Source organism: Hoplias malabaricus, chromosome 8 (genome assembly GCF_029633855.1).
Source record: "Hoplias malabaricus isolate fHopMal1 chromosome 8, fHopMal1.hap1, whole genome shotgun sequence".
In the NCBI taxonomy this organism is placed as follows: domain Eukaryota; kingdom Metazoa; phylum Chordata; class Actinopteri; order Characiformes; family Erythrinidae; genus Hoplias; species Hoplias malabaricus.
This window is the reverse complement of record NC_089807.1, coordinates 38,992,134-39,019,314: the sequence shown is the minus strand read 5'-3', so window position 1 is coordinate 39,019,314 and position 27,181 is coordinate 38,992,134. Positions and strand designations below refer to the sequence as shown.

Genomic DNA, 27,181 nt, shown 5'->3' with positions numbered 1-27,181 from the left:
GGGATTATCAAGTTCTAGCCTTACCCTTCCCTGTCTCGATCTTGTCCCTTACTTTCCACGGGTTCTGTTTGTTTGTCCTTTTATGTTTGACTCCCTCACAGGTTCATGTTTTTTTTATTTTGCCCGAGCCACGCCCATGTTTTCTCATGTGACTGCCCCACTTTCTCGGGGTGTGTCAGTCATTCGTTACATGTATTTTCATCATTCAAGGTAATAGTTCATTAACCATTAGTCATGGTTTGCCTCTTTCTATCTTTGCTTACTTCTGCTGCTACTGGTCTCTTAGTGTGTCTCAGCCATTGCTTGTATCTGTGTAGGTTTCAGCCTTCGTCTTTTGTTCCCAGCATTTCAGTGTTTTTGTCCTCTGTCAAGGTCTATGATTTCGGTTGTTGCATCTAGGCCTGTAGTCTTGTCTTTGTTACTCTTATGTTCACAGTCTCTTGTTTCCATTTCTCACCTTTTTTCAGTCTCCATCTTAGTCTTTGCTTCTTCTTAAGTCTCTGTTTTATATTCCTTTGTCATTTTTCATGCCCTTAATTAACTGTCAGCTCCTTAGTTGTTTCTTAGTCATTACTCCACTCATCTTTTGTTTTCCTATCTTTATTCCCTTCATCTTTTTTCTTATCTAGCATTATTTCTGCCATATTTGTATATTCCTAGTGTCTGTTTATTTCTCGTGTAGTTAGATCCCTGTTTTGTTTCTATTTACATTCTTTACATTTGCACTTAAGTCTGCCTCCTCAATTCTCCACATGCATGCCAATTTCAGATCCAATAGATAGCATTTTCTGCTCAACATGCAGTATCTGCTTCACACCACATAATATCTGGTGCTCACTTAGTGATGTTCTGTTCTCATTTGATAATCTTCAATCTTCAAGTGTTCAATTTTTCACTTTTTTAGGAAAATGAATGAGCCCCAGATACTATTTTGTGAGCAATAGATATTAAGTGAGCTCCAGACAGTACTGAGTACCAGATAATATTGAGTGAACACCAGATACTATGTACTAAGGAAGCATCAGATTTTTTTCCTTGGGCAGCCCCAGACATACTATGGATACATTAGCTGCTTTGTTATGCTATGAAGTGAGCACCAGCTTCAATGAAGTGAGCATATGATACTGCCAGATACTGTCATGTGCAGCACTATTATGTGAGCACCAGATGCTGCCAAATCAGCACTCCTTATTACCAGACCAGCATTGTATACAGCATAATGAGATGAACATCAGAAACTGCGGTGGGCACTAGATACTATCAAGTGAGCAACCGATTGTAATAGTGTCTGGTGTTTAACAGTTGTTTTCCTGAAAAAAACCCAAATTCTACAATCCTACTGAGGCTCCATTAAAGAGAACACTTTTCTTATTGAGAATCCATTCACAGATCCCAAAGCCCAGGGTCTTGTCACTTTTTCAAAAAATATATGAAATGCATTGTTTTCAGGCAAAGAGTCATAGCACATACTCCATGCAGAGCCACCACAGCAGGTGTGCAGATTCTCATTTACCAAGTCCCCCACAGAAAATAATCATCTTATTAAAGTGATTGGATCCGTGCTGAGGGGAGTGCGGCCTGGTGCCATCTCTGTGCTAAATGGATTAGTGCCTTAATGAGTTTATTTGTTCTGGGCGAAGACACCCATCTGCCTTAAATCAGCAGCATGACAGTGATGCTCCAGTGATGGGCCATCTACAAAGAATGAAGATCAAGAGAGGTTAATGCTAATGAGGCTATAATTGGAACTCAGTTTAAAAGCCAGCTTCACGAGACTGATGAGGTTTCGGTCTTGAGTAATGCACAACTCAATCGGAACCACCATGGAGCCCTGAGGAACACCCTCCTTCAGTCCTCAGCATTTTAGCGGGCATCATTTAATGTTGATGGACAACCTGAAACTCTGAAGCTTGTCGCGAAGATTAGCAATGCTAATAACAACTGCTTTGCATAAGCATCATTTGCATAATGCATTTTTCTCATGTGCATAACTTCAGATTTATTACCCTTTGATGTAGCTCATATCATACTTGTCAAACATCCTCATCTCATCTCATCATCTTGTCTGCAGGAGAAACCAAGCAAATCAAGATGTCCAGCTGGAACAAAGAGTTGTAGGTCTACTATAGGGCCTTCTACCAGTAGGCCATGCATGGCACAACTTCAGCAAGAGGCATCCCGGAGGCATCCCTATCAGACGCCTAAACAGCCTCATCTGGCTCCTCTCAACACAAAAGACAGCAGCTCTTCTCTGAGATTCTCCTGGAATGCAGAGCTCCTCATGGGATCACAGAGAGTATTAGTATCTGCAAAGCTCATGATCACAGGTGAGGGTTGGGACATAAGTCAAAGGAAAGTAGATTGAGTAGATTGAGAGCTTAGCTTTATGTCTCAGATCCCTCTTCACCACTAATGACCAGTATAGCAACTGCATTACTTCAGACACTGCACCTAACCTATGGTCAATCTCAAGATCCCTCTTGCCATCATTCATGAACAAAACCCCAGGATACTTAAAGTGCTCTACTTGGGTCGGGTTCTCAACCTCTACCTGATGGGAGAATGCCATTGTTTTCTTGGAGATAACCATGGTCTTAGACCTGGAGGTGCTGGTTCATATTCCAACTGCTTCACACTCATGTACACAATGGTCTTGATATGAAGGAGCCAGAAGGACAACATCCTCAGACAGCAGAGATGCCACTTCCTCTGTCCCCCAAGAGAAGTTGTCCTGTCCGAGACTATGCTTATCCATGAAAATCCCAAACAGGAGTGGAGATAAGGCACAATCCTGGTGGAGACCAGTATGGCCGAAATTTGGACACCTGCTCGTCTAATGTTTCTTCTGTAGTTTGAACACAATATACTATGGCGACACCAGTTACTATCATGATATCTTTAGCTGAAGTAACAGCCTCTATATTCTAGGAAGATGATAAACTTCATGTTGGATCATCACAAATGCCACTCTAACACATCAGGTGTTGGAAGGTGCTCCCTCAGGCCAGTGAAATCAGAGCTGGGGACTAAGTGATGCTTAGCACTGATAATGAGAAGCTTTTTCTCATGTGCAGCTGCTCCAGAACATCTCATTCTATTGGTCAGTGGGCACAAAATAAAGCAGAAAAGTGGTCCAACGTTGGTCAGATGTGTAATGCCAAACCTCTTCTGATGTGTTCTGCCATCTGTAAATGCTTGAGGAACATTTGCCTGTTCACACCAGCTTGCCGAGTGTACAAATGTATGTAAATAAGCTGTCATTACTGAGACAGATGCAGATATAGTGGTACACGTTAGCCCCCATGTACTCATTTTTCATTTCTATCCGTCATTAAAGAGTACTGTAATTCACTGACGCCCTGTCCATGTTGTGTTCCTGACTTGTACCCAGTGATTCTGGTTGGGCTCAGGGACCCCAGAGACACTGATCAATATGAAGCAGCTACAGAAGATAGAGGAATGAAAGAATGAACTAACGTGTAAATAAATGATCCTGAAATAAGACTCAGGATTCACAATGCACCTTTCCTGTAAAGCTTTTCCAGAGCGTCGTCTGTTTATAAATCTCTTCATCCGCTCTTTCAAGGTAACCTTCGTCTGAAAAAGTGGAATGAAACGAGGTTTTAATATGTGCCCGAGCGTCCGCTCTAAACAGCACCTGTCAAAGCTTCAGCTGTACAAGACAAAACGAGTCTGAATTACACTCCGCAGAAATTTCTCTGCCTGTGCTTTTAGGCGTATACACACTGGCCTTGTGAGTATAATTAAACTGATAAAGACACCTTCCGTTATGGGGAGGCAATTACTTCCTCCGCTCGGCTCTCCTACAGGCTACAGTCATCACAACAACACGGCACGGAAGCTCACTGCCCAGCAACATTTCAGGGACACCTTGGCTTCTTTTGAAATTTCAATTTCCTCACTGTTGCTGTGGAATTAAGTCAGGGAAATGACCCACCAATGTTTTGTTAGCATAAAACAGCCGTTTCGAACTCACGGGGTAGGTTTCACAGCCTTTGCTTTGTCTCTGACTCCTTTAACTCATTAAAATCAGCCCACAGAGTGTGTACGATGTGTGTCTGTTCATGCAGGATGCGGTGAAATTGAACAGCATGTGGAATCAGAGCTCTGTGTGCTATTGTGTTACCTATCTCTATGTAAAACAAGCTCCATGCTGTTTTTATTGTTGGAGGTGCTGAGATTCAACAATAGCCTTTTTTTACCTTAATTGCAAAGCATTCTTGGGCATGTGAAATGAGTAACATTATTATTATTATTGTTATTATTATTATTATTATTACTAATAGCAGCCATTTCCAAACGCTAGGTGTTCCAAACCGTTTCAGGGATAGAATGGAAAGACAAATGACTCCACATTCCTGAGGGGTTTATGGTTCCTTTCTTCCTCCCTCCTTTTAATTATGCCTTCTCCCATTGCTCTCCGAGGGCGGAGATAACACTCCTTAAATCTCCAAAGGCTAGTGCTCTCAGAGGGTTGTACTGTTTTAAATCTGGGGTTATCTCCGCTGCCTCTGTGCCTCTGTCGAAGCTAGTGATAGAATTACTCCCAAAGGCTGGTTTTATTCTGTCCTGAGTTATCTCCGGGCAGTAATGGAGATTGTATCTTTTAAAGCAGTCTTCCCAACTTCAGTCTTGTGTTCCACCTGTACAGCGCACTTCCATCACTCTCAGGGACCTCTCATCATTTGCTTGTCCTTCACAAGCTGAGCCTAGCGTGTTCGTGCAAGGGAGGTGGGATATAGGGTGGGCATCAGTGAGTCGGTCAGACTGGTTTATGCGGATTGGTGTTGTGACAGGTAGCGTCTCTACCACAGAGGGTCCTGGGGACCAGGGTTCAATACTTAGCTGTGAGGAGTGCTTCCAATTGCTTCAATATCCTCCCGCGGCCCAGAAACACATTATTAGGAGGGTTGTCTGGGTGAGAGACTGGGTGAGGGTGTTAAATTGTCCAGAGGTGTGAGTGTGTGAATGTCTGGGTGAGTATGTGGAGTGAGTATGTGTCCAGGTGGATGCTGCATAAACATGTAAAGCACTTTGGGGGTGGGGTAAAGCACTGCATAATGTGCTTCCTTTTTCGGAAAGAATTAGAAAACACCACCTGCACTTTACACAGTCACAACAAACAGACCAATCCCAATGGCTTATATTTAATTATATTATGGACTTATGGCGGCACGGTGGCGCAGCAGGTAGTGTTGCAGTCACACATCTCCAAGGACGAAGGTTGTGGGTTCAATTCCCACTCCGAGTGACTGTCTGTGAGGAGTGTGGTGTGTTCTCCCTGTGTCTGCGTGGGTTTCCTCCGGGTGACTGTCTGTGAGGAGTGTGGTGTGTTCTCCCTGTGTCTGCGTGGGTTTCCTCCGGGTGACTGTCTGTGAGGAGTGTGGTGTGTTCTCCCTGTGTCTGCGTGGGTTTCCTCCGGGTGACTGTCTGTGAGGAGTGTGGTGTGTTCTCCCTGTGTCTGCGTGGGTTTCCTCCGGGTGACTGTCTGTGAGGAGTGTGGTGTGTTCTTTCTGTGTCTGCGTGGGTTTCCTCCGGGTGACTGTCTGTGAGGAGTGTGGTGTGTTCTCCCTGTGTCTGCATGGGTTTCCTCCGGGTGACTGTCTGTGAGGAGTGTGGTGTGTTCTCCCTGTGTCTGCGTGGGTTTCCTCCGGGTGACTGTCTGTGAGGAGTGTGGTGTGTTCTCCCTGTGTCTGCGTGGGTTTCCTCCGGGTGACTGTCTGTGAGGAGTTGGTGTGTTCTCCCTGTCTGCGCGTGGGTTTCCTCCGGGTGCTCCGGTTTCCTCCCGCGGTCGAAAAACACACGTTGGTAGGTGGATTGGTGCCTCAAAAGTGTCCGTAGGTGTGAGTGTGTGAGTGAATGTGTGTGTGGAACGCAAGAAGTGAACTTGTCAATGAAATGATACACATTTGTAGGAACAGGAAGCAGTCTGAGCGGTTCGTCTTATTCAGAGCTCTGTGTGCTATTGCGTTACCTATCTCTGTGTAAAAAATGTCCATGCTGCTTTAATTGTTGGAGGTGCTGAGATTCAACAATAGCCTTTTTTTACCTTAATTGCAAATCATTCTTGGGCATGTGAAATGAGTAACATTATTATTATTATTATTATTACTAATAGCAGCCATTTCCAAACGCTAAGTGTCCCAAACAGTTTTATGGACAGAATGAAAAGACAAATGACTCAGCTCCACATTCCTGAGGGGTTTATAGTTCCTTTCTTCCTCCAAACGGACCAATCCCAGTGGCTTATATTTAATTATATTATGGTCTTATTACATGAAAGTTATGATTGGTTTATGCCATTTTTTGCCATCGTTGTGTTTATGTGGCAAACAGCAAATGAATGAATGAGACTCAGTGTACAGTGTCGGGGCTGAGTGTACTCACCCTGGTTGCAGGTTTTTCCCGTGAAGCCTGGATGACACTTGCACTTGTTTGGTCCGACGCAGTCTCCATGTTTACAGCCGTGCTGACACAGCGCTGTGGGGATTATCACATGAAAAAAAGACCATCAATGACACTCTGTAGCACACACAACAAACTCACTCAACAGACCAAAATATACTTATACGACATACAGCGCTGTGAACATTTCATGATTTCCTGTCTCACTGCTTAGCTGTCACACTAAAGGCTTTCAGACTCTCATCCAAGGTCGTGCCACCTATAGCAGCAACAACAGGAAAAAATCATTCACTGCAGCCCACTCCAGAACCTTTACTTCGTATCTTCTGAGCCATCACAATACCACCCCCATGTCTCATTGCTGGGGTAGTTTATTTATTGACTGAATATCTGTCTTGTAACATGTACTTTCTGTCTCTCTCCGGCCGCAGTCACACAAGACACTGCAGTCTTTCGCTGTTCTGTGATATATTTGGGCGCAAAGACATGGCCGACGCAAACAGTCATAGCATTCAAGCTAACTCACTGACCACAAGCAGTGCAGAATATATGTATCGTCTAACACAACCTTCTGACTGACCGCACACTGGGCTACTTCAAGGAATTAATTGCTGTACAAAGCCCCGCCCCCTCAGCTCAACCCCGTCGAGCTATTGGTGGAGTGTTAAAGTCCAACAAACTTGAGCTTGGTGCACAGTTTCACTCGCAAAATGTACTCCCATTCAAAATCAGCTTCCAGTGAGGTTTTGTTCCAGTTGTAGTTCCATTGAACAAATAATTCAGTGGCACTGCGTCTAGAGTCGCTGCGCACAAGAATTTGTTCTCCACATTCCACCCAATCCGTGCAGTGAAACACACATTTACCCACACACTAGTGAACACTAGGGGGCAGTGAGCACACATGCCCAGAGGGTGGGCAGCCCTAGTCACGGTACCCAGGGAACAGTTGGGGGTTAGGTGCCTTGCTCAAGGGCACTTCAGTCATGACCTGCGGGCTCTGGGGGTCAAACCCCTACAGTTCCCTAACCACCAGGCCATTGCTGACCCCACATTCTGGAGTTGTGGGTTTAATCCCTCGGGTCACTGTCTGTGAAGAGTTTGTTGTGTTCTCCCTGTGTTTGTGCAGGTCTCCTCTGGGGGTTCCGGTTGAATCACATAGGCCAAAATGCGTTGGTAGTTGAACTGTGTGTGTGAAATTAACCACAGGTGTGTGGTGTGTGTGTGTCACTGGGTGAATATGTGATGCCCTGTGATGGACTGGCACCCTGTCCAGAGTGTGCACCTACTTCCTGGTAGGCTCTGGACCCACAGTGAACCTGAATGTGATGATGCAGTTACAGAAGATGAATAAATGAATGAATTAATTGTTATAATCAATTTTATCAACAAACACAGGGGAGTAATTACTTTGCCACACGTTGCTAGTTAATGGAAGGTTTTTTTTTCTTTAGAAATGAACAAATAATGAGGCAAAAACCGAAAAGATCAGGAAGAGGAACATTTTTTTTTCGCAGCTTTGCAAAGTCCTCATGACAGCGCTACCCTACGTCTTTTTTTGTGCCTTACTCCATCAAGCAGACTTAACCTGTCACTACAGATGAAAGACTTCTGGTGCAATAAGGTGGAAACCATTTTAAGTGAAAGAAATGATGGAATGATTTCAATAAAAAAAAAACACAATCATTTGGATCATTTCCCCCTTCCATCAATTATTCAGTGCTTTCCTTTGGTCAGTGTTAATAGCCGTGGGCCATAAGGAGCGCCCACAATGCCACACTTCAGCTTTATGAGTCATTACGCCTGACTTTTGGATTGGGAAGCAGCCCAGAGCTGTGGCCATTAAGAATCTTCTCAGCTCCAAGACGGCTTCAGATGCGAAGTAACAGAGACATAACGCGGCTTCAGGCCCCGCTGCCTCTGAGCTTTGGCTACACTCCGCTGCGGTAGAGAGACAGGGAACAGTCTGTGGTGCCTTTGCCAGCTTCCCACAACAGAGAAATTCATCAGCCTGCTTTGTTTCAGAGGCTGGAAAATTGATTGGGAACTCTAGATGCTGGAACAGTGTCTATTTAATTTGTTTTACCAAGTTATAAAGCTAAGAAACCCCTTAGGGCTTGTGGCAAGTCAGAATTCTCGGGAAGAACCAGAGACATGAGAGACTTCAGCTACATGAAACTGGTTATTTACAGAACTAGAACAGAGAGGTGTTTTAGGTTCAGTTACAAATAATCATTTATTCATTGATCTTCTGTAACTACTTCATCATGTTCTGGGCCACCAGTGAACACTCACCCAGTCATTCACACACTCACCCAGTCATTCATACACTCACCCAGTCATTCACACACTCACCCAGTCATTCATACACTCACCCAGTCATTCACACACTCACCCAGTCATTCATACACTCACCCAGTCATTCACACACTCACCCAGTCATTCACACACTCACCCAGTCATTCACACACTCACACCAGTAGATATTTTCACACACTCACACAGTCATTCACACACTCACCCAGTCATTCATACACTCACCCAGTCATTCACACACTCACACCTGTAGATATTTTCACACACTCACACAGTCATTCACAACAGTGGATACTTTCCCACACTTAACCAGTCAATCACACACTCACCCAGTCATTCACACACTCACACCAGTAGATATTTTCACACTCACACAGTCATTCACACACTCACACCAGTAGATATTTTCACACTCACACAGTCATTCACACACTCACACCAGTAGATATTTACTCACATTCACACAGTCGATCACATAGTCATTCACACCAGTGGATACTTTCCCACACTTACCCAGTCATTCACACATTCACCTAATTATTCACACATTCACCCAGTCATTCACACACTCACACCAGTGGATAATTGCACACACTCACCCAGTCATTCACACACCTGTGGCCAACCTGCATAATCAATCCACTTACCAACATGTGTTTTCGGACAGTGGGAGGAAACAGGACCACCAGGAGGAAACCAACACAAACACTGGGAGAAAACAAGGTGAAATACCTGGGCTTCCTTCTTTCTAATGTTATTGTTGTCAAACAGAAACTTTACAGATATTAAGGACATCGTTTTGCTTCATTTCTATGAACGAGTGGGAAATTCAGACCACCATAGTGTGACTGATAATGAAACAGCCAAAAAACAACTCCACAGTGCACAGGACTTCCTCTTTCTCTCTCAAACCCTCCTTATCTGTCAGAGTTCGACTCTGAATCTGTGTGAAACACTTGACTGGATGTGTGTGCGATCGTCATGCAAGGTAGAGTCAATGGCCAAAACAAAGAGGAATTTTACAGCACACAATGTGGTTTTCTGACACTGTAACTAGTGCATGTGTTGAATTTGGCAACCAAGTGTGTGTAGCTACAGACCTTCAGCGACAGGTCTGTCTCACACTGCTCCGGCAGTAGAGACTATGAGGTCTCTGGGGCGTCTGCTTCAAGAAGTGCAAGTTACAATGAAGTTTACAGGCTCCATTACACTCCCTCTCTCTCTCTAGAGTTTATTTACTTACTGTCCACCATTTTACAGTGTTGTACTGTTAGCTTATAACAGGCTAATGCATATTTGATGGAGGGAACAGTGGCGGAAACCTTTCAGACTTGCTTTTGAAGCACTTGTACCATTTAAGGTGGAGCAGCAGACCCAAATATAAAGATATCTTCAGGTTTGTAGAACTATGCCGCATTATATGCAACAATTTTACAAGTTCCTACAACTTCACAGGGATCTCCAGCTGGAGAGGCATTAGATGCACCTGTCACTGGCAGGTCCTTTTCTCGGGCAAAGCCAGTTGGAAGGTAGCTTCATCCAACAAAGGAAATGGATGGAAACATGGAAAGCTTTACTAAATGTAAATGCAGAACACCCTTAATCCGCTGCAGTGCCATAAACAACAGGACAGCACTCTCAGTAACACAGCAGCCCTGCCCTAGAGGCGGTGAGCTTTTGGGCGAGGCAGTGATGGCTAGGCGTCTCACTGGGAGCTCACTGCCGCTCACTCATACCGGCTCCCAGCCAACTGAGACTAATTTCCATTAAAAGCTTCATTAAGTCTGTCATAATACCGGCCTAGTGCAGCCGTTAATTATGCCCAATGTGGGCATGCGGAGACAGAAAGGGGAGACAACGAGGGGCAAGCAGGCCAGCTGCCTCCATCTGCCCACACGCATCCTTAAAACAAACGTCCGGACAGTCTGTGGAGACGGACAGGTGGGGAGTCCACCCAGCGCGTTTTGTATTCACTCTGACAAACACAACAGTGGCCCTGACAATAATTCAGATGTCGGTAATGGACACAGCGGCTCGCAGAGGCTCTTTGTTTTCCGACGGCGCATTTCCGATACCGATGCAATTATGCAGCAGCGACGCAGCCTGACAAAAAGCATCACAACAACAGGCTGCTTTCCTCTCCCCTCCTTATGATCAGAAAGTGCAGATGTATGACCTGGCTATGTAATTATTTGATCAGTGATTAGGGCAAAAACCCCAGCTTTGGAGATGAAAGCCAGCCAGATATCGATTTTCTCCTGCTGGACGCAGCTTTGAGACACCTTCAAAGGCACAAAAGCTTCAGGCTTGATTCCCTTAACTCAGGTAGATAGGGATTACCTGCTTGTATTTCAACCTTATTAGCCAGTGTAAGCTAATCACGGTGCTGCGTTCACCTTGCTTTTAAACCTGCGCCATTTGATAGGGGCGTTGGGCAGTGTGCTGTGAAAGCCAGCAGATTACCCTCAACACCACCCCCTCCTCTAAGTTAGACCATAAAAAAAGGACAAGCACGGGGCCTAATTTGGTGCCGAGGCTATCGAGGGACCATCACGGCGAGCTGCAAAAAAGCAGTGACATTGAGAGTGTATCCAGGTCACTGCCTTATCTGGCGGGCTGGTCTGCAATCAAACGCGATGAAATCATGGATTAGTTCTGGGGATGCTGCCTCGATCACGAGCTGAGGGGGTCATATTTTTAAGCGCCCGGTCCATCAGCATGGATGGGGTGTAGTGTGTTGCGGGGTTTATGGGTAGGCCATGAGTAAGGGGAAACCTAGCCCTCCACAGACACCACAGACAAGCCCTGCCAACAGTGACCACACAAGCCCAGCCAGCCCCAGTGGCCTAAAAACAGCCGGTTCTCCACTCCCACCCCTTCATGGTAGACGCAGCCTCGTACCCCAAATACCCTCCCGAGCAGCTGAAGAGCAAAGCGGCCTTGCAGCAAGCCTCAGTCAAGCAATAATGAGCGAATATGACCCAAATGCGCTACCAATATCACTGGCAAAAATAGATATTAAACCCAGAACAGTCACATCTACTGCCACTCAGAAGCTGTCACAATACACTCCACCGCCACAGCGGAGGCTCAGTGTGAGGAAATAATTAGGCTGGCAAAAGCGTGTGAATATGCCAGTTAGTGAAAGTTAAGTGTGTCAAAGGTAACAGCGGGAGTGAGCGGTGTTCACCCAAATAAGGATTTGTGTGTCCATTAAAGGCTGAATAGAAGAAAAGTGAACTCAAGTTACAAGAGTCTTGGTGTCCAGGGTTTGACACCAAACGATTCGCCTCGGGTCTGTGAGGCAGGTTTTATTTATTTATTTATTATTATTATTATTTTGTTTAATTTAACCAAGCAAATCATTAAGAACATATTCTTATTTACAACAAGGGACAGAAGTGGTTGTAGATAAAAGAAAAAAAAAAAAAAGAAAAACAAATCAAATATAAATATAAACTGTGATGAAGGAGATGGACAGCATTATAAAATTAATAAACATAATTTATAAAAGCGGCAGCGGTGACTGTCTGTGAGGAGTATGGTGTGTTCTCCCTGTGTCTGCGTGGGTTTCCTCCGAGTGACTGTCTGTGTGGAGTACGGTGTGTTCTCCCTGTGTCTGCTTGGGTTTCCTCCGAGTGACTGTCTGTGTGGAGTGTGGTGTGTTCTCCCTGTGTCTGCGTGGGGTTCCTCCGAGTGACTGTCTGTGTGGAGTATGGTGTGTTCTCCCTTTGTCTGCTTGGGTTTCCTCCGAGTGACTGTTTGTGAGGAGTGTGGTGTGTTCTTCCTGTGTCTGCGTGGGTTTCCTCAGAGTGACTGTCTGTGTGGAGTATGGTGTGTTCTCCCTGTGTCTGCTTGGGTTTCCTCCGAGTGACTGTCTGTGTGGAGTACGGTGTGTTCTCCCTGTGTCTGCTTGGGTTTCCTCCGAGTGACTGTCTGTGTGGAGTGTGGTGTGTTCTCCCTGTGTCTGCGTGGGTTTCCTCCGAGTGACTGTCTGTGTGGAGTATGGTGTGTTCTCCCTTTGTCTGCTTGGGTTTCCTCCGAGTGACTGTCTGTGTGGAGTATGGTGTGTTCTCCCTTTGTCTGCTTGGGTTTCCTCCAGGTGACTGTCTGTGAGAATACACCACAGTCCTCACAAAAAGTCACCTGTAGGAAACCCACGCAGACACAGGGAGAATACACCACACTCTTCACAGACAGTCACCTGGAGGAGTGTGAGTGTGTGAGTGAATGTGTGAGTGTGTGTCGCCCTGTGAAGGACTGGCGCCCCTTCCAGGGTGTGTTCCTGACTTGCACCCAATGATTCCGGCTGGGCCTTCCGGAAACATTGCGACCCTGAATCGGAAAAGCAGTTACAGATAATGAATGAATGAATTTACAAAAGCAGATATATGTATTAGTAATATTATGTCTGATGAGGTTGACTTAAAGGCCTTACATTTTAATGTATGTTTAAGTGTATTCCAATCATTTGGGGCAGATGTGTCTGCATGGGTTTTCTCACACAGTCCAAAAACACACGTTAGAGGGATTGGATGTGTCAGACTGTTCATAGGTGTAAGACATAATGACATAGCTCAGACACACAAAGTTCTTAAGTACACTTGCTTGAGGCAAGTGTGGAATGATTTGCCGAATTAGGCAGGTACAAGCTTCCTATATTTATTAGCTTAATTTGGCTCCACAGTAGCCATAGAGCAGCACACCTTTCATCAAAGAGAACATAGTTCTGGGTCTTAATAAAACATCTGTGGCATGTTTTGTTGAAAATCCCACAAGGATCAAACAGCACAGCGGTGTTCTCCCCCTGTTCAGAACGGCCCATTTCAGCACCTGTTCCTTTAAATGATACGGAGTTATACTCTTACGTCTGATCTGTTCAGTTAAACATTGTCTTTGTGCTCTCACATTAATGTAGGTCCAGCGCTGTGATTGGACAGACTCAGACAAGGACGCTGGACAACTGTAAAGCATCCAGATCCCCAGATTAACGTGCTAATGCACTGAAAAGTCCCCTTTAAAGAAGTCTTGGCTGACTGACTACATTTTGACAAAAGGGGAACATTATGTAAATTTGATTTCTCATCAAACAACCTCCAAAACATTGCTCCTCGTGAACATCACCCATAGAAAGAGCCATATAAACGTGTTTGAAGCATTTGGAAAAGAGTGTTTACTGTTTAATTAGTGGCATTTCTATTCAAAATCTCATTCAAATCTATGAGAACAAACATGTTTATGGAAATCAAAAATCTGTTTGAAGGCCACTTCATAGTGCTGGCAATCAACGCGACGAGTCCTGGCACTCTCTGAGCGACGGAGCCGGACTGTAGCGGCTGATGAAGTGGAGGAAGGGCTCATAAAGACAAAAAATAGACAGCGAAGTGTTGGACAGATTCCCGTGAAGCAAACGGCGGCAATAGGCTGCGGCAGGTGGGAAATGTTCGCGGGATAACGACAACACGATAACGGCATCTGCACCAGGCACGGAACTCTATAAATAAAGACGAGCTCAGGACGCAGAGAACGCGTCCTCAGGAAGACACAGGGAGAGATGAGGGTGAAAAGGAAATATAGGGTGCTAACCTTGGGCCTGGCACTTTATCCCGATTGCCCTGTGGGTTAAGACGTAGAGGGCTGCAAAACAAACGGCCAACAGAAGAAAACGGTGGAGACAACAACAGACATTCCAAGCTTTTTCTAAATGAGATGAAAACATTACATAGGAGCCATGCAGCAGTTAGCAGTTAGCAGTTAGCAATTAGCATTTCATGTTAATCCTGAATTCATAAAGCTATAAGGCATGTATATAACGTTATATGGCATACATAATACCTTACAACCCATGCATCAAAATGATTTGGATGTTGTCATTTTAAGTTAAAAATTCTACGTAGTTATGCCAAATATATTTTATTAACCCATTCATTTCCTAATGATTCTTTCTGTAACTAACTCAAGACTCACTGGGCACAAAACAAATAGGGCACTAGTCCATCACAAGGCATCTATGGACACTTGTACAGCCAATCAGCTTGCGATTTTGGACTCTGCGAGGAAAAAGGAGCCCTGGAAGGTACCTACTCAAACACAGGGAGAACACAGCAAACTCCTCACAGACCCTAGACCCTCGGCTGTACATATATCTTATTATACATGCCATATAAGACGTCATCAATGCATTTCTAAAGCCTTATAAATACAAGAGCTGTGGGATGCATTAGCAGCAAGAATTCTTTAACACCACACATATGCTATCATAACAAAATCTTGTATCTCCAACGTATCTTAGAAGAGAAGGAAAATAATGTTCTACAGTTTTAATGGACGTTAAAGGAACTGCTATTTATTCCAAGTCATTTCTGGAACCTTCCGATTGGTCGGTGCTCTGTGAAATTCAGACACGACGTGAAGCTCGATTTTGAATGACGTCCAATTATTCAAATTGTCCAAAGGGAGATACAAGGATTTGGGTTTTGATAGCATCCATATATGAACTGCCCATGCAGTGGTGCACACACAAACCCACAAACACACACACAATCACCCTCTCTCCCACTGAATTTGGTGTGAGGACTAATATGCCGCGGTGTAATGGCGAGGGACTGCTGTTTATTCTGCTGGGAACATTATTGAGTTTCTGTTCGAGCGACAGAAACTTTTAAAAAAAAAGAAAGAAGTGAAAAAGAACGGTGCTGTGTTTATTTTTTTCCCCCTGCATCTACTGCCTTGAAGCGCACTCTTTAATATTAGATTGGGTTTTCCCACTTCAGTGCACAAAGAAAAGACACGAAGACGCTTTACAAGCGCTGGGTGCTGTGTTACTCTGCCAAATGAAACTCCTCCAAACTTTCCTCATTTGCATCTTCCGACTCTATCTTACTGCGTCTGCAACAACACTTTTCCCCCCACTACCCTGAGGCAGCCGTGACCTAATGGATTGAGAAAGGGGCTTGGGACCGGGAGGTCGCTGGTTTGACCGCTTCAATCGGTAAGAAAATTGGTGGCGGCGGGGGTGAGGAACGGCACTGTCTTGAGCCTCAGCATCCACGGCTGAGGCTGGCCCTTGTGGCTAAATCCAACCCAGTCAAGTACAGTCAACTTCTCACAGCGGTGTTTAATATCCAGCTTGCTGCAGTAAGGGGCTCTGTTATTTGAGGAAGGCTTTACTCTGAATATTTGATAGAATTCAGTCACAAGACTCTTTAGGGGCTATTCAGAAGATGTTTTTCAGACTCTTAAGTTCTCTGTTTTCTACGGAGCAATGCACACTGGGAGTAAAAAGCACTTCTGGAGCCTTTGTGATATGAGTGGCATTTTTAAACACTGTGTTTAAGGTGAAAAGCTGACAGCTTTTGGACTAAGAGCCCACAAAAGGCCACATGTCACAGCTGACCAATCAACACAGTCACTCATGCAATAGATTAGAGACAATATCTAATTGCTATTTCATTCATTCATTCATTCATTCATGGTAGGTCCAGAGCCTGTCCAGTGTCATTTCACAGCTTAATATTTTCTGTGAATTCAGGTCTAGCGTAAATATTTCAGCTTTAAACGTATCATTTAAATGTGACAAATACCACAAGGATCAAACACCACAGCAGCGATCTCCCCCTGTCTAAACAGCCCTGTTCAGAATGATCGGTTTCACTGCCTGTTCCTTTAAATGATAACGATCCCTCAGCTCAGTTCAGAGCGAGAGCCCAGGACCCGAATCTCTGGATTTTTCTTTGTGGTGGGACCCTTCACTCTCACTGTGGTGGGAACCCCTATGGTACGTGTTTGTATCTTTAATGTGGCAAGACACTAAGATATTTATGTCTCCTTTCGCAGAAGAGAATATAATGTAGCTTCTATGTTGATAACTGGACTTTACGACCCCTGCTGTAGCTCTGAAGGGACCTCAACAAGTCTGGACCTTTAGCCAACAACAGTCTATGTGCTAGCATGCTCTGCTAGCATAAGAGTCCTTGCTGAAGACGTTCTGTTACATATGCAGCGAGGAAACAACAAGCTTTTCAGTTTATGTTGTTATTCTGTGTGCCTGACAGGTGTGTAATAACCTATAAAGCCATAAGCTGTATTGTGTGACTCAGTAAGCGATTCACTGAGTGACTCCCTCCATCGCCCCCATCAATGACCTCTCCTTGTCCACTGTAAAGCGATGGAGTATTTGTGGAAATTCCATTCAGCTTAACTGTGCCACTCTGTCTTAGCCACACAATGGAGGGGAAACAGCTTCATTATGGGTTTAAAAGAGGGGTCGCTGGCCCCCCGATAACCCAAGAACCTCATTAAAATGTAAAAGTCCTGCCTAACACAAACACATCCAGGAAAAAAAAAAAATAAATAAATCTCACCACAATCAGTGCAGCCTCAGCCCAAGCGTTTTGAAAGTGTAATTCACCAAGCAAATGGGCACTAAGCTCCCAGAGCAGCCTGGACGGCATAAACATTTACGTCAAGTTTCCTAATGTTGATCCAGTGCTGTTTAAAGCTTCCTTTTTACAGGATGGTATTATTTTTCAGCGCTGGATGCTTTGGCTCCAAATGTCACTTGAATTTTAAAGCAGCACTGGAGAAAATGCTGGATTATACACGGGGGGATTCGATTCCGCAGCTGTTCCAGCTGTCATTAAGACTCCTCACATTCCAGAGCCCCTTTGAGACTCCGGTGCCAGTGCTGATGGCCCACTTACGTCTTCCTCCTTTTCTCATGAGACGCAAACATATCTAAGGTGCCACTTCCGCGGCAGCAATAACAACAGCAGTGTTTTTGAGAAGGTGAAGGGAGGAGTTAATGGAGCCCAAGATAATAAGCCTTTCCATATACTAATGTAGCAGAAGCGTGCCATATGCAAATGAGCCCCTAACCAATCATTGCAGGCTTTGTTATGAACAATTTGGAACAGTTTTGCGGGTGGTTGAATGGCCAATTAGAACCGGCGGTGCGAAAATGAATATATAATTACATTTAAACTATTAAATTAATAAATAATATATAATAACACATAAATGTTAATAATTAATACGTCAATAAGGGAATGCTAATTTTAGATAATGAAAATCTATATTTTCTACTTGTCTTGTGTGGATCACCGGTCTATTTCAGCTACCACACACTCATGAGCATTGTTGTGAGGATTTTATGGCTTTCAGCCACAAGAGTGCTAGTGTGGTAAAAAAAAAAAAATATACAAAAACAATCTAGCACCATAACAGCTTCATGAAAAAACATAATTATTGCCATAACTTTGTAAATCGTGGGTTCTTAACCTGAGGTCTCAGTGTGGCTTCAAGAGAGGTACTACTTTAAATATTAAAGGGACAATGCAGACTAAAATGTACAGCTTCAAAAGCATTGTGATGCTCCATTGTTCTATTATAGGGTGAACAGAGCCTCTGTTGCTACTCTGGGCTCAGCACTGCAGAAACTGCTCTATGTAATCTTTGGAAATTTTGATGCAATCATCATTCCTCACTAAACTCAATCCCCGTGTCCAAAATGGATCCCTATTCACTATTCCCTATATTATTCACTATATAGTTCACTATTGTAGGGGACTGAATTCAGAATCAACACTATTAGTGTAATAATTGAACACTCTCAGTGTTTAACACTGGTGAATTTACTGTGTAGTCAGTGTTTTCAGACACTAGCTCAAGTAAGTTTTAACCAGACAACACAGTGGATTATGGGTAATCTGATATCTGTTAGGGTACATTGGTTGTACACTACTCTTTGCAGTGCATTAGGGGATTGTTTGAGTGCACTACAAAGTGTCCACTATGTTTTCAGACGCTACTACAAAATGGCGGAACCCCGAAATAGTGCACTATATAGTGAATAGGGCACAGTTTCAGACACAGAAAATGTTTACAAAGGTTTCCATGGTAACCAGAGACAGAACTTAAATTGAAGCTAAACTGCGTTAGCGTGCTGTTGCTTCACATTGCCTCACGTGCTCTGTATTTGATTTACACAGAAGGGTTTGTACGCATCACTCTGTATGGGTTGCATTTCAGAAACGGCTGTGTGTTCAGGGAGAAATAATTAGACATTTCTTGAACAGTAACGTCAGCTCTCTAAGTTTGATCATCCTGGAGTGATCAGAGAATATATTCCTCTCTGAATTGACTGTTGAGTTCGTCACCGCCTGCTGTCCCTGCGTCTCCGAGAGTGTGATTATGTACTGGTTTATGTTACCAATTAAAAGTTCAGGTCTAATCCAGGCTTCTTTGTACTCTGATCAGGATCTAAGCAGCAGAGGGAGGCTCTCTGACAGATCCCGATCCTCCCGGCTTTCCAAATCTGCCGAAGGGATCAAAGCAGTAGACCGTGTGAGAGAGAGTTAATGTGAGCTTAACCACCCAACCCACTGTAAATCCACTCAGAGAGAGAGAGAGAGAGAAAGGGAGACAGAAAGAGATAGCAATGTAGATGGGGTGAGACATACACAAAGAGGGAAAGATAATAGACAGTCAGCAGACAGACAGATAAATACAGTAATAAAGACATAGTGAGTTAGATGCAGAGAGAGAGAGAGAGAGAGTGAGAGAGAGAGAGAGAGACAGTGAGAGAGAGAGCGAGAGACAGTGAGAGAGAGAGCGAGAGAAAGAGAAATATTCGATTTTTTTTCTCAGTTGTCTCTGTAAATTCAGTGTGTGTGTGTGTGTGTGTTTATACATGAGAGAGTGAGACAGTGAAAGATGGAGAGAGTAAATGAGAGACAGTAAGAGACAATGAGAGAGAAAAGAAAGCAAGAATGAGAGAGAGCAAGAGAGAGAGATGGACTTGTGGTCTTTCTCATTCTGTCGTCTCCAAATTCAGTGTGTGTGTGTGTGTGTGAGTGAGAGAAAGAGAGAGAGAGAGAGAGAAAGAGACAGACAGAGACAGACGGGGGAGAGAGAAAAAGAGGGAGAGAGAGAGAGAGAGAGAGCAAGACAGAGACAGACAGAGAGAGTGAGAGAGAGAGAGAGAGACAGACAGAGAGAGAGAAAGAGAGAGACAGAGAGAGTGAGAAAGAGAGAGATAGAGAGAGAAAGCGTGAGAGAGAGAGTGAGAGTGAGCAAGACAGAGACAGACAGAGAGAGAGAGACAGAGACAGACAGAGAGAGAGAGAGAGAGAGAGAGAGTGAGAGACAGAGACAGACAGAGAGAGAGAGAGAGAGAGAGAATGTATGATGTCACTGTGTCTCAGAGAGACTCAGAATTCAGACTCTACCCCAGACTAAGCTTCATTTTCCTGAGGATGATCTGAGAGTGTGTTTGATCTCCAGGAATGAGATTAGGAGGTGATTAAGCCGAACTCACGCTCAGTCTCTGAACCTCCTGAGTCTCCTGAATCTCTCAAATCTCCTGAGCTCCAACTCCGATCACCAATGGGAATTTTCCGACTGGGAATTTGGCATGAATTCCTGCCCCTGCCTCTTTGTTACAGTGGTCTGTGGAAGTGGTGTTCACTGAGAGACAGAGAGAACGGCTGGACTCCTGCAGGTCACACACTGAGGTTCAGTGCTGCCTGAATAGGCCTGAAGGGGTCTATGTCTGTTGACAGGTGGATCAGACACAGCAGTGCTGCCTGAGTTTGTAAACCCCTCAGTGTCCCTCATGGAACAGTCCACCAACCAATAATATTCCACCACCAGCGTGTTGTTAGTGAGGTCAGTAAGGCTGCTCTGTCCAGAGCCTGTAACTGTAGCTGGGCTTTCATTAGCCGCTTGCTTCCCTGCACGTGACTGGACGTCCCTCGGACTGACCGATCACCCACTGCTCAGTTCGGGACGGTGTAATGGAAAAGTGGTGCTGCTGAAATGATGCAATCAGCCCTGCAGAGCTCCTGCTGTCCCTCAGAGACTTTTAACCCAGCTCTCGCCTCTCCCCAAGCCACTGACCACTCTCAATTACCACTGACCAGGCTAATGACAGGATGATTGCATTCCTGACAGCCATGATTGGGATGGTCTGGACACAGGCTGTGTGCTCAGCGTCGACTCTTTCGGTTCTTCTCTGGACAGTAGCAGCACTCTGTTATTATTCAAATAAATGTTATATTCAATAATAAAAGTTCATAAATAAGAAATGCTTTTTGGGTATTGACAGAAAACAAAGGGTCTGTAGGTTATTATTTGGGGGTCTGAAGGGTCCAATATTTTTCTACTGCAACATCCAACATAGTCCAAAGGTTATAGAATCCACTCTCTTCATATTTTGGAACACAGTAATATATTTCATTTTCATGCATTATATTCTCTCTCTTTCTCTATCCTCATCTCTCTTTCTCTCTCTCTCTCCATCTCTTTCTCTGTCCTCATCTCTCCCTCTCTCTCTCTCTCTCCGTTTCTCTCTCTCTCCATCTCTCTCTCTCCTCATCTCTTTCTCTATCCTCATCTCTCTCTCTCTCATCTTTCTCTCTCATTTATTTCTCTTCATCCCTCTTTCTCTCTCTCTTCTCTCTCTCTCTCTCATCATCCCTCTTTCTCTCTCTCTCTCTCTCTCTCTCTCTCTCTCTCTCATCTTTCTCTTTATATACCTCCCCCTCATCTTTCTCTTCATCTCTCTCTCTCGTCTCTCATCGTCTAGTTCTTTTCATCTGACTTTTTCTCACTCTTATCTCTTTCTCTCTCTCTCTCTCTCTCTCTCTCTCTCTCTCTCTCTCTCCCCAATTCTTCTCTTCATATTTCTCTCTCTCCCTATCTCTTTCTCTCTCGCATATATTTCTCTTCATCCCTCTTTCTCTCTCTCTCTTAATCTCTCGCTTTCTCTCATCTTTCACTTTATCTCACTCTTCTTCTTTTTCTCACACTTTCTCTTCCTCATGTCTTTATCTCTCTCTCTCTCTCTCTTCATCCTCTCACACACTCTCTATCAGTCTTGTTCTCTCTCACTTTTTTTGTCTCAGCCTTTTTGTTCTCTCTCTCTCACACACACAAACACGCACATGCTCAGTCTCTCTCATCATCTCTGACTCTTACACACACTCTCACCTTCCCATTCTCTCTCTCTCTCTCTCTCTCTCTCTCTCTCTCTCTCTCTCTGCTGAAGTGATCCTCTGATCTGTGTGTATATAACTTCACTGCCTCTAATCACTTACCCACCGAATGTTACCCCTCTAGCTGACACTTGGCATTGGGGATGGTGAGTTCTGGGTCACGTGCAGGTGCTCGTTTTCATACTTTTCTACAGAGTGTGTGCACAACTGAATCTCTGTGTCCACAACAGATAACTCTTACAATAGCTATAAGGGGTGTCTACAAACATTTGGACATATACACTATACATATTCCATAGTCCCTTTTTCTTATAGCTTTTAAAATTCTGTGCAATCTAATTTAATGCTCATTTTAGGGTTTTTTTCTGTTTTATTCAACAGCTATTTAGCTGCTGCTGTGCTTAGCATCACGGCCAGTGGCCTGTTAAAAAAAATCCAAACACTTGGCTGCTTCGAAAGGGCCACACTGACCATTAAAACTGGACGATGCAATCTAAATAAGCAGCAGACCCTGATACTTGCCGCCGCTGTGATGAACCTGAGGCTGGTGCCAGCGGTTTGCGAAACGAATTTGGCTGGAGAGTGGGAAAAGGCGAATCAGGAGACGTGACAGCTGTGAATGATGGCGTTTGGGTTCTAATGATGCGGCTCTGTCTGCGCTGCTGTGATAGACACATGCATGCGGTGACTGGCAGACGACTGCAGAAGGATTCCTGCTTCACTCTGATATTCAAGCAGCAGCTAAACTTCAGCACATACCAATATGTCTTTAGATATTAAAACTGCCAATGGATTTAAATAAGGAATAATGCCTTCATTTATTTATAGCTAACTGTGATTAATGACTTTCATAATAATTGACCCAAAGAAATAATATCCTTTTCTTTGTTCCATGAAATTTCTCCAGTTCCACTCATCAGTGAACCCCCCCCCCAGATCACACACATTGTCACCTACTGCTTCTTTCTCAACTGCCGCAAACTGCCCAGATCTGTCACATGAGTAGACAGATGCTAGTGGCCAATAGCAGTGCCTGCACACAGAGGAATTTCTTGTCTGCATTTAACCCAATCCGTGCAGTGAAACACATTTATGCACTCACTAGTGAACACTAGGGGGCAGTAAGCACACCTGCCCGGAGCCATGATGCCGAGGAAGCAGTTAGGGCTTAGGTACCTTGCGCAATAGCACTTCAGCCATGACCTGCCGGCTTTGGGGATTGGACCGGCAACCTTCTGATTACAAGCCCAATCAAGTGTTTTAATAATTATATCGGCAACATTTATAATCATCTATAAACATATCTGATATATGTAAATATATTAGATCAATAAATGGTGGAGTTAGTTACCATAGCAATGTATATATACCAATAAAAATATTTAATTAGAAATGATGAGCCATAAAAAAGCCGTCTATGCAGGCATCCTACTAAAGGAAGTGAAATACTGTGATGTCACACTCTGGTTGGCAAGCGTAGTGGCTAATGCCCCTGTGCTCCGCACGGTTTGACTCCCAGGAACGCCCACCAATAACAGTTTTGGCAAGACTCCTAAAGCTGAATTAGGTCATTTTCAAATTATGTTTCTGTCAGGGTCCTGTTTGAAAGAGCACCAAAAGCGAATGGAAGAGTTGTGCTCACACTCACTCATCCATTCATCCACTCATCCACCCAGCAGTAAATTGCAGGGATGCCCCGATGCCTCGTGTTCACTGCGCTCCATCTGTGATAATGTGACAGGTGGCAGATGAAGTGAAGGAGATAAGTGTGGCTCGCGGCTCAGTGCGCTGGCATGTCACGCACCACGGGGTTAGAGCAGAGCATCAGCTATTAGTTCCAGCTCCGCGAGTTAATGAGGTACACCAGCATCTTCCCACTCTGAGTGGAGAGAGCAAAGCCCCGCTACACCACCATACAGCAGGCAAAGCAGCAGCTGGACTATCTCGCAAACAAGCCATGCAAGCAGAGCATCTGTGAAGCCTCTGTTCAACCCTTTGCTGTTTTTTTAAACCCCCCAAACCCACACAAGGGCTATGCCACCCACCCAGAAAGAGCAGGACCAATTGTGCTTTCTTAGGACTCCTAGCCTCGGAGGGCTGAGGCATCTCCTAGGATCGATCCAATGAAAACCCGGTCATAGGCCCAAGGCTTACACCCCTGAGCCCACTCGGGAGCCATTATCCAATCAGAAATTACAATGATGAACACAATCAAAATCATCCTCAATTACACTAAGCAGACTCTTGTGTTCAATGCAATTTAAAATTACTTTTATGTCCCAGATGTAGGCTAATGCAGTGCTAGGGATCTTGCCCTTATTGATATGGTGTGGTGTTCCTACCCAAGCTGGGAACTGAAACAAGCTGCCAAGTGGTGGTGGGCAGAGAGTCAATTCTCACCTACTTTAAGCACCTTTCTTAGCACTAAAATGTCATTCAGTTTGAAGAAGAAAGGCTACCAAGTTGTTGTGTTTTAAACCTGTATCATTTTCACATGCAAAGGTCACAGGCAGGGGAAGACACAAGGCCATGGACTGTGGAACTCACACAGAAATAACTGGAATCTAATAGTTAGGTAATTACATTCCTCAGCCTGAGGCTGGAGCTGAAAAGGTTCCCTAAAAAAGGCTGCCTATGCATTCGTGCACTGTGCAAGTTATGAATGTCTGGCTTCTGCTCAAATAGTTCGTCCAGTACAGACTTGTGTTCGCGTGGCTCAATCCCAAATGACTATTGTTTAGACACAGTACGAACTGTTTGGGTGCAGGAGCCTGTGCTTTAATTTCTATGTAATGCACAACTGGGTATCACATCTTAAAAATAAATATACTACAAAGAGGCCTCTTTGTTTCATCTTAATTTGTAGCTATAGTAGTATCATTAAGTGTGCCTCCCATCCACTGGTGGCGCTATTTCACTACATACACTCAAAGTAACTCTTATGTATCCAAAGAGAACTATGTTAGCAGAAGAGATCTCTGTTAATGATAGCATTACACAAACACAAAACACTGTTTTTCATCAGGGGAATGGTCTTTTCTTAAAATATACACATTTTCCCCCTGAACAGTTCATGATACCAGTTTATAGTGTACGACTATGTAGAGCAGCTGTAAGCTAAGCTGTGTGTCACTCTACAATGTGTAATGATGAAACAGGTTTAAAACAATGGCCAATTAATTTTTCTTCTTTCAACTTAGCTCTAAGAATTTCAATTATTCAAATTCACGTTCGACATGAAAAACAATGCTTGTTTTTATTGGAATAAACCAAAAAGGCTTGTTTTGTTTATTATAAACAGATACAGGTGGAACAGAAGGTACACACCCTAGAGCATCATGCATTGGTCAGGTTGCTGGACACACTCAGCTCGCTAATAATGTCCTCACACATTCCCCAGGGCAATTGCAGCCACAGCGAAGCTACTTCCATCCACTGATCGAGATATTTGGTCAGAAATGAGCTACATCTCTACTGTCTTTGTCACTGCATTTGCACCAAACATATGGCAACAGACAAATGGAGCGTGCTAATGAATTTAATGCGAGAGATGGTGGCCCTTCCTTCAACGCTCCATAAATTTGACAGAAGAAGTTTGTCTGCGTGAGGGAAAAGGAAAATCGGAGAGATAAACGTGGTACTTTTCAAAGAGCTCATCACTCTGAGTGGGGCCTGAGAGGAAGTCGCAAGTAGCGCAAGCTTTTTTGGACATCTCCAATCACCACACATTCAGTTTGGGGACACTTGACGAGACTGCTTTAATCAGCAGTGCAGGCTTCGGGGAGTCGGCTTCTGTGGAATATTTTGGAAGCGGCGCATGTTTTATAGGTGCTTTTCATTTTCCACTTTCAGGACAGATGAGGGGCTACAGTATACCAGATCAAAAAGGCTGATTTACAGCCATCCTCCATGAGCCTGGACGTGGTGATATCCTGTGTTCTGAGCATCTGTCCATGTGTTAAAATATCTATTAATATCTACAGCTGCATTCAGACTCAACAGAAGCCCCTGCTTCAGACATGCAGCAGACTACAATCATAACTGACTGAGAGGAGAAATTAATAATCATACAGTCAATTTTCTGCTAAATAGGCTCATGGAGGGCTAGGGTTCTGCACGGTAATAATTTCCCTTCTCCAACAACTCTGCGAAATAGAAACGAACGTGTTTTTATAATATATGGGTATTCAAACTAATCTGAGTGTCCATTAATGTTAAAGTTCTCGAAATGGCATCAACTAGTGTGGGATAAGGGTTGTTCCCAATGTGGGATAAGGGGTGCTCCCAATGGTCACAGGCAATCATTTCATCTTGTCACATCCATGTGTCATAACTCATTTGGATTGAGTAGAGAAACTCTCAACTTAATTTATCGCTCTGTTGACTTTGTGCTTGCCATCTGCTATCATATTATGCCTACAGATTGCCTGCTGTCATAGAAGATGACTGGTTGTTAGATGCTCTATCGGAAATGTGGTGCAAGTATAGTAAGGTTAGCTTCTTCAGAGTCATCTGAAGCCACTGAAGACCTCAACACTTTTGGAAGAGACCATAAACTGCCAAATCTTATTTGTAAACTGCCAAAAATCTGAAAGGACATTTTCTGTTCTCAATATCTACAGCTATCCTGGACAGCTCTGGTGTCAGCTCTAGTTTCAGCACTAGCGTCAGCTCTAGAGTCAGCTCTAGTGTCGGTTCTACTGCCATCTCTAGTGTCAATCCTGGTGTCATCCTCAGAGTTAGCTCTAGCGTCAGCTCTATTGTCAACTTTAGAGTTAGTGCTGGCTCTTTCTAACAAAGTTACTGAAGCACAAAGATGAAACAATTTTATGCTTTTAGTACCTAAAATATGGCAATATTAAGTCTCCCTTTCTGACTGCAAATAGTGACTGGAGCAGGTGTGTTTAACCCAGAAGTCCCCAAACAGCGCTGGATGGCAACCCCTGTCATAGAGATCAAGTGACCTTCTGTGTGGCCAGTGCAAGTGTGCGAGTGTTAAGTATGTGCGGCTGAGAGTTCAGAGCATCTAACAGTAATGAAAGCCCCTCTAAGCTGGCCCCAGAGCCTTGGCTGCCCCCAGTAGCAGCGGTTACTCACGCTGGCAGTGTCCCCAGGAGCGCCGTGTCCAGCCCCAGCAGCAGTCGACCCGAGCTCCATAGCGGCACAGTCCAGTGGACGAGGCCATCTGCCTGGGCCATCTGCCAAAAGAGAACACCGTCAGCCTTCAGTCACCAGAGGGAAAGGAGACATCCCACTGCTCTCGTTTGATCAAATGTATGCAGATTTATGCAACACAACATTTATTCCCCCAAAAACATCTCCATATTTAGTATATTCACAAACAGCACAGAAAGACAATGGTTACTAGGAGTGGTCCCTGGAGTCCTCCTGCCCTGTATATTCAGATCTCTGTATTCAGCGCATGCATATATATATATGAGAGAAAA

The 27,181-nt window shown here is 44.3% G+C and overlaps 1 protein-coding gene across 6 annotated transcripts in view; it reads right to left on the bottom strand.

Moving 5' to 3' along the window:
• npnta (nephronectin a) overlaps nucleotides 1-27,181 on the bottom strand; it is an 84,718-nt gene that overhangs the window by 42,536 nt on the left and 15,001 nt on the right. For 3 of the 6 annotated variants that reach the window (XM_066678968.1, XM_066678969.1, XM_066678972.1), the window contains exons 2-4: nucleotides 26,832-26,932; nucleotides 14,326-14,376; nucleotides 6,409-6,501 (exon numbers count right to left, since the gene is read on the bottom strand). In XM_066678968.1, coding sequence (XP_066535065.1) covers nucleotides 6,409-6,501; nucleotides 14,326-14,376; nucleotides 26,832-26,932 — 245 coding nt within the window. The remainder of the gene's footprint in view (nucleotides 1-6,408; nucleotides 6,502-14,325; nucleotides 14,377-26,831; nucleotides 26,933-27,181) is intronic. The other 3 variants (XM_066678970.1, XM_066678971.1, XM_066678974.1) reach the window with 1 other exon arrangement.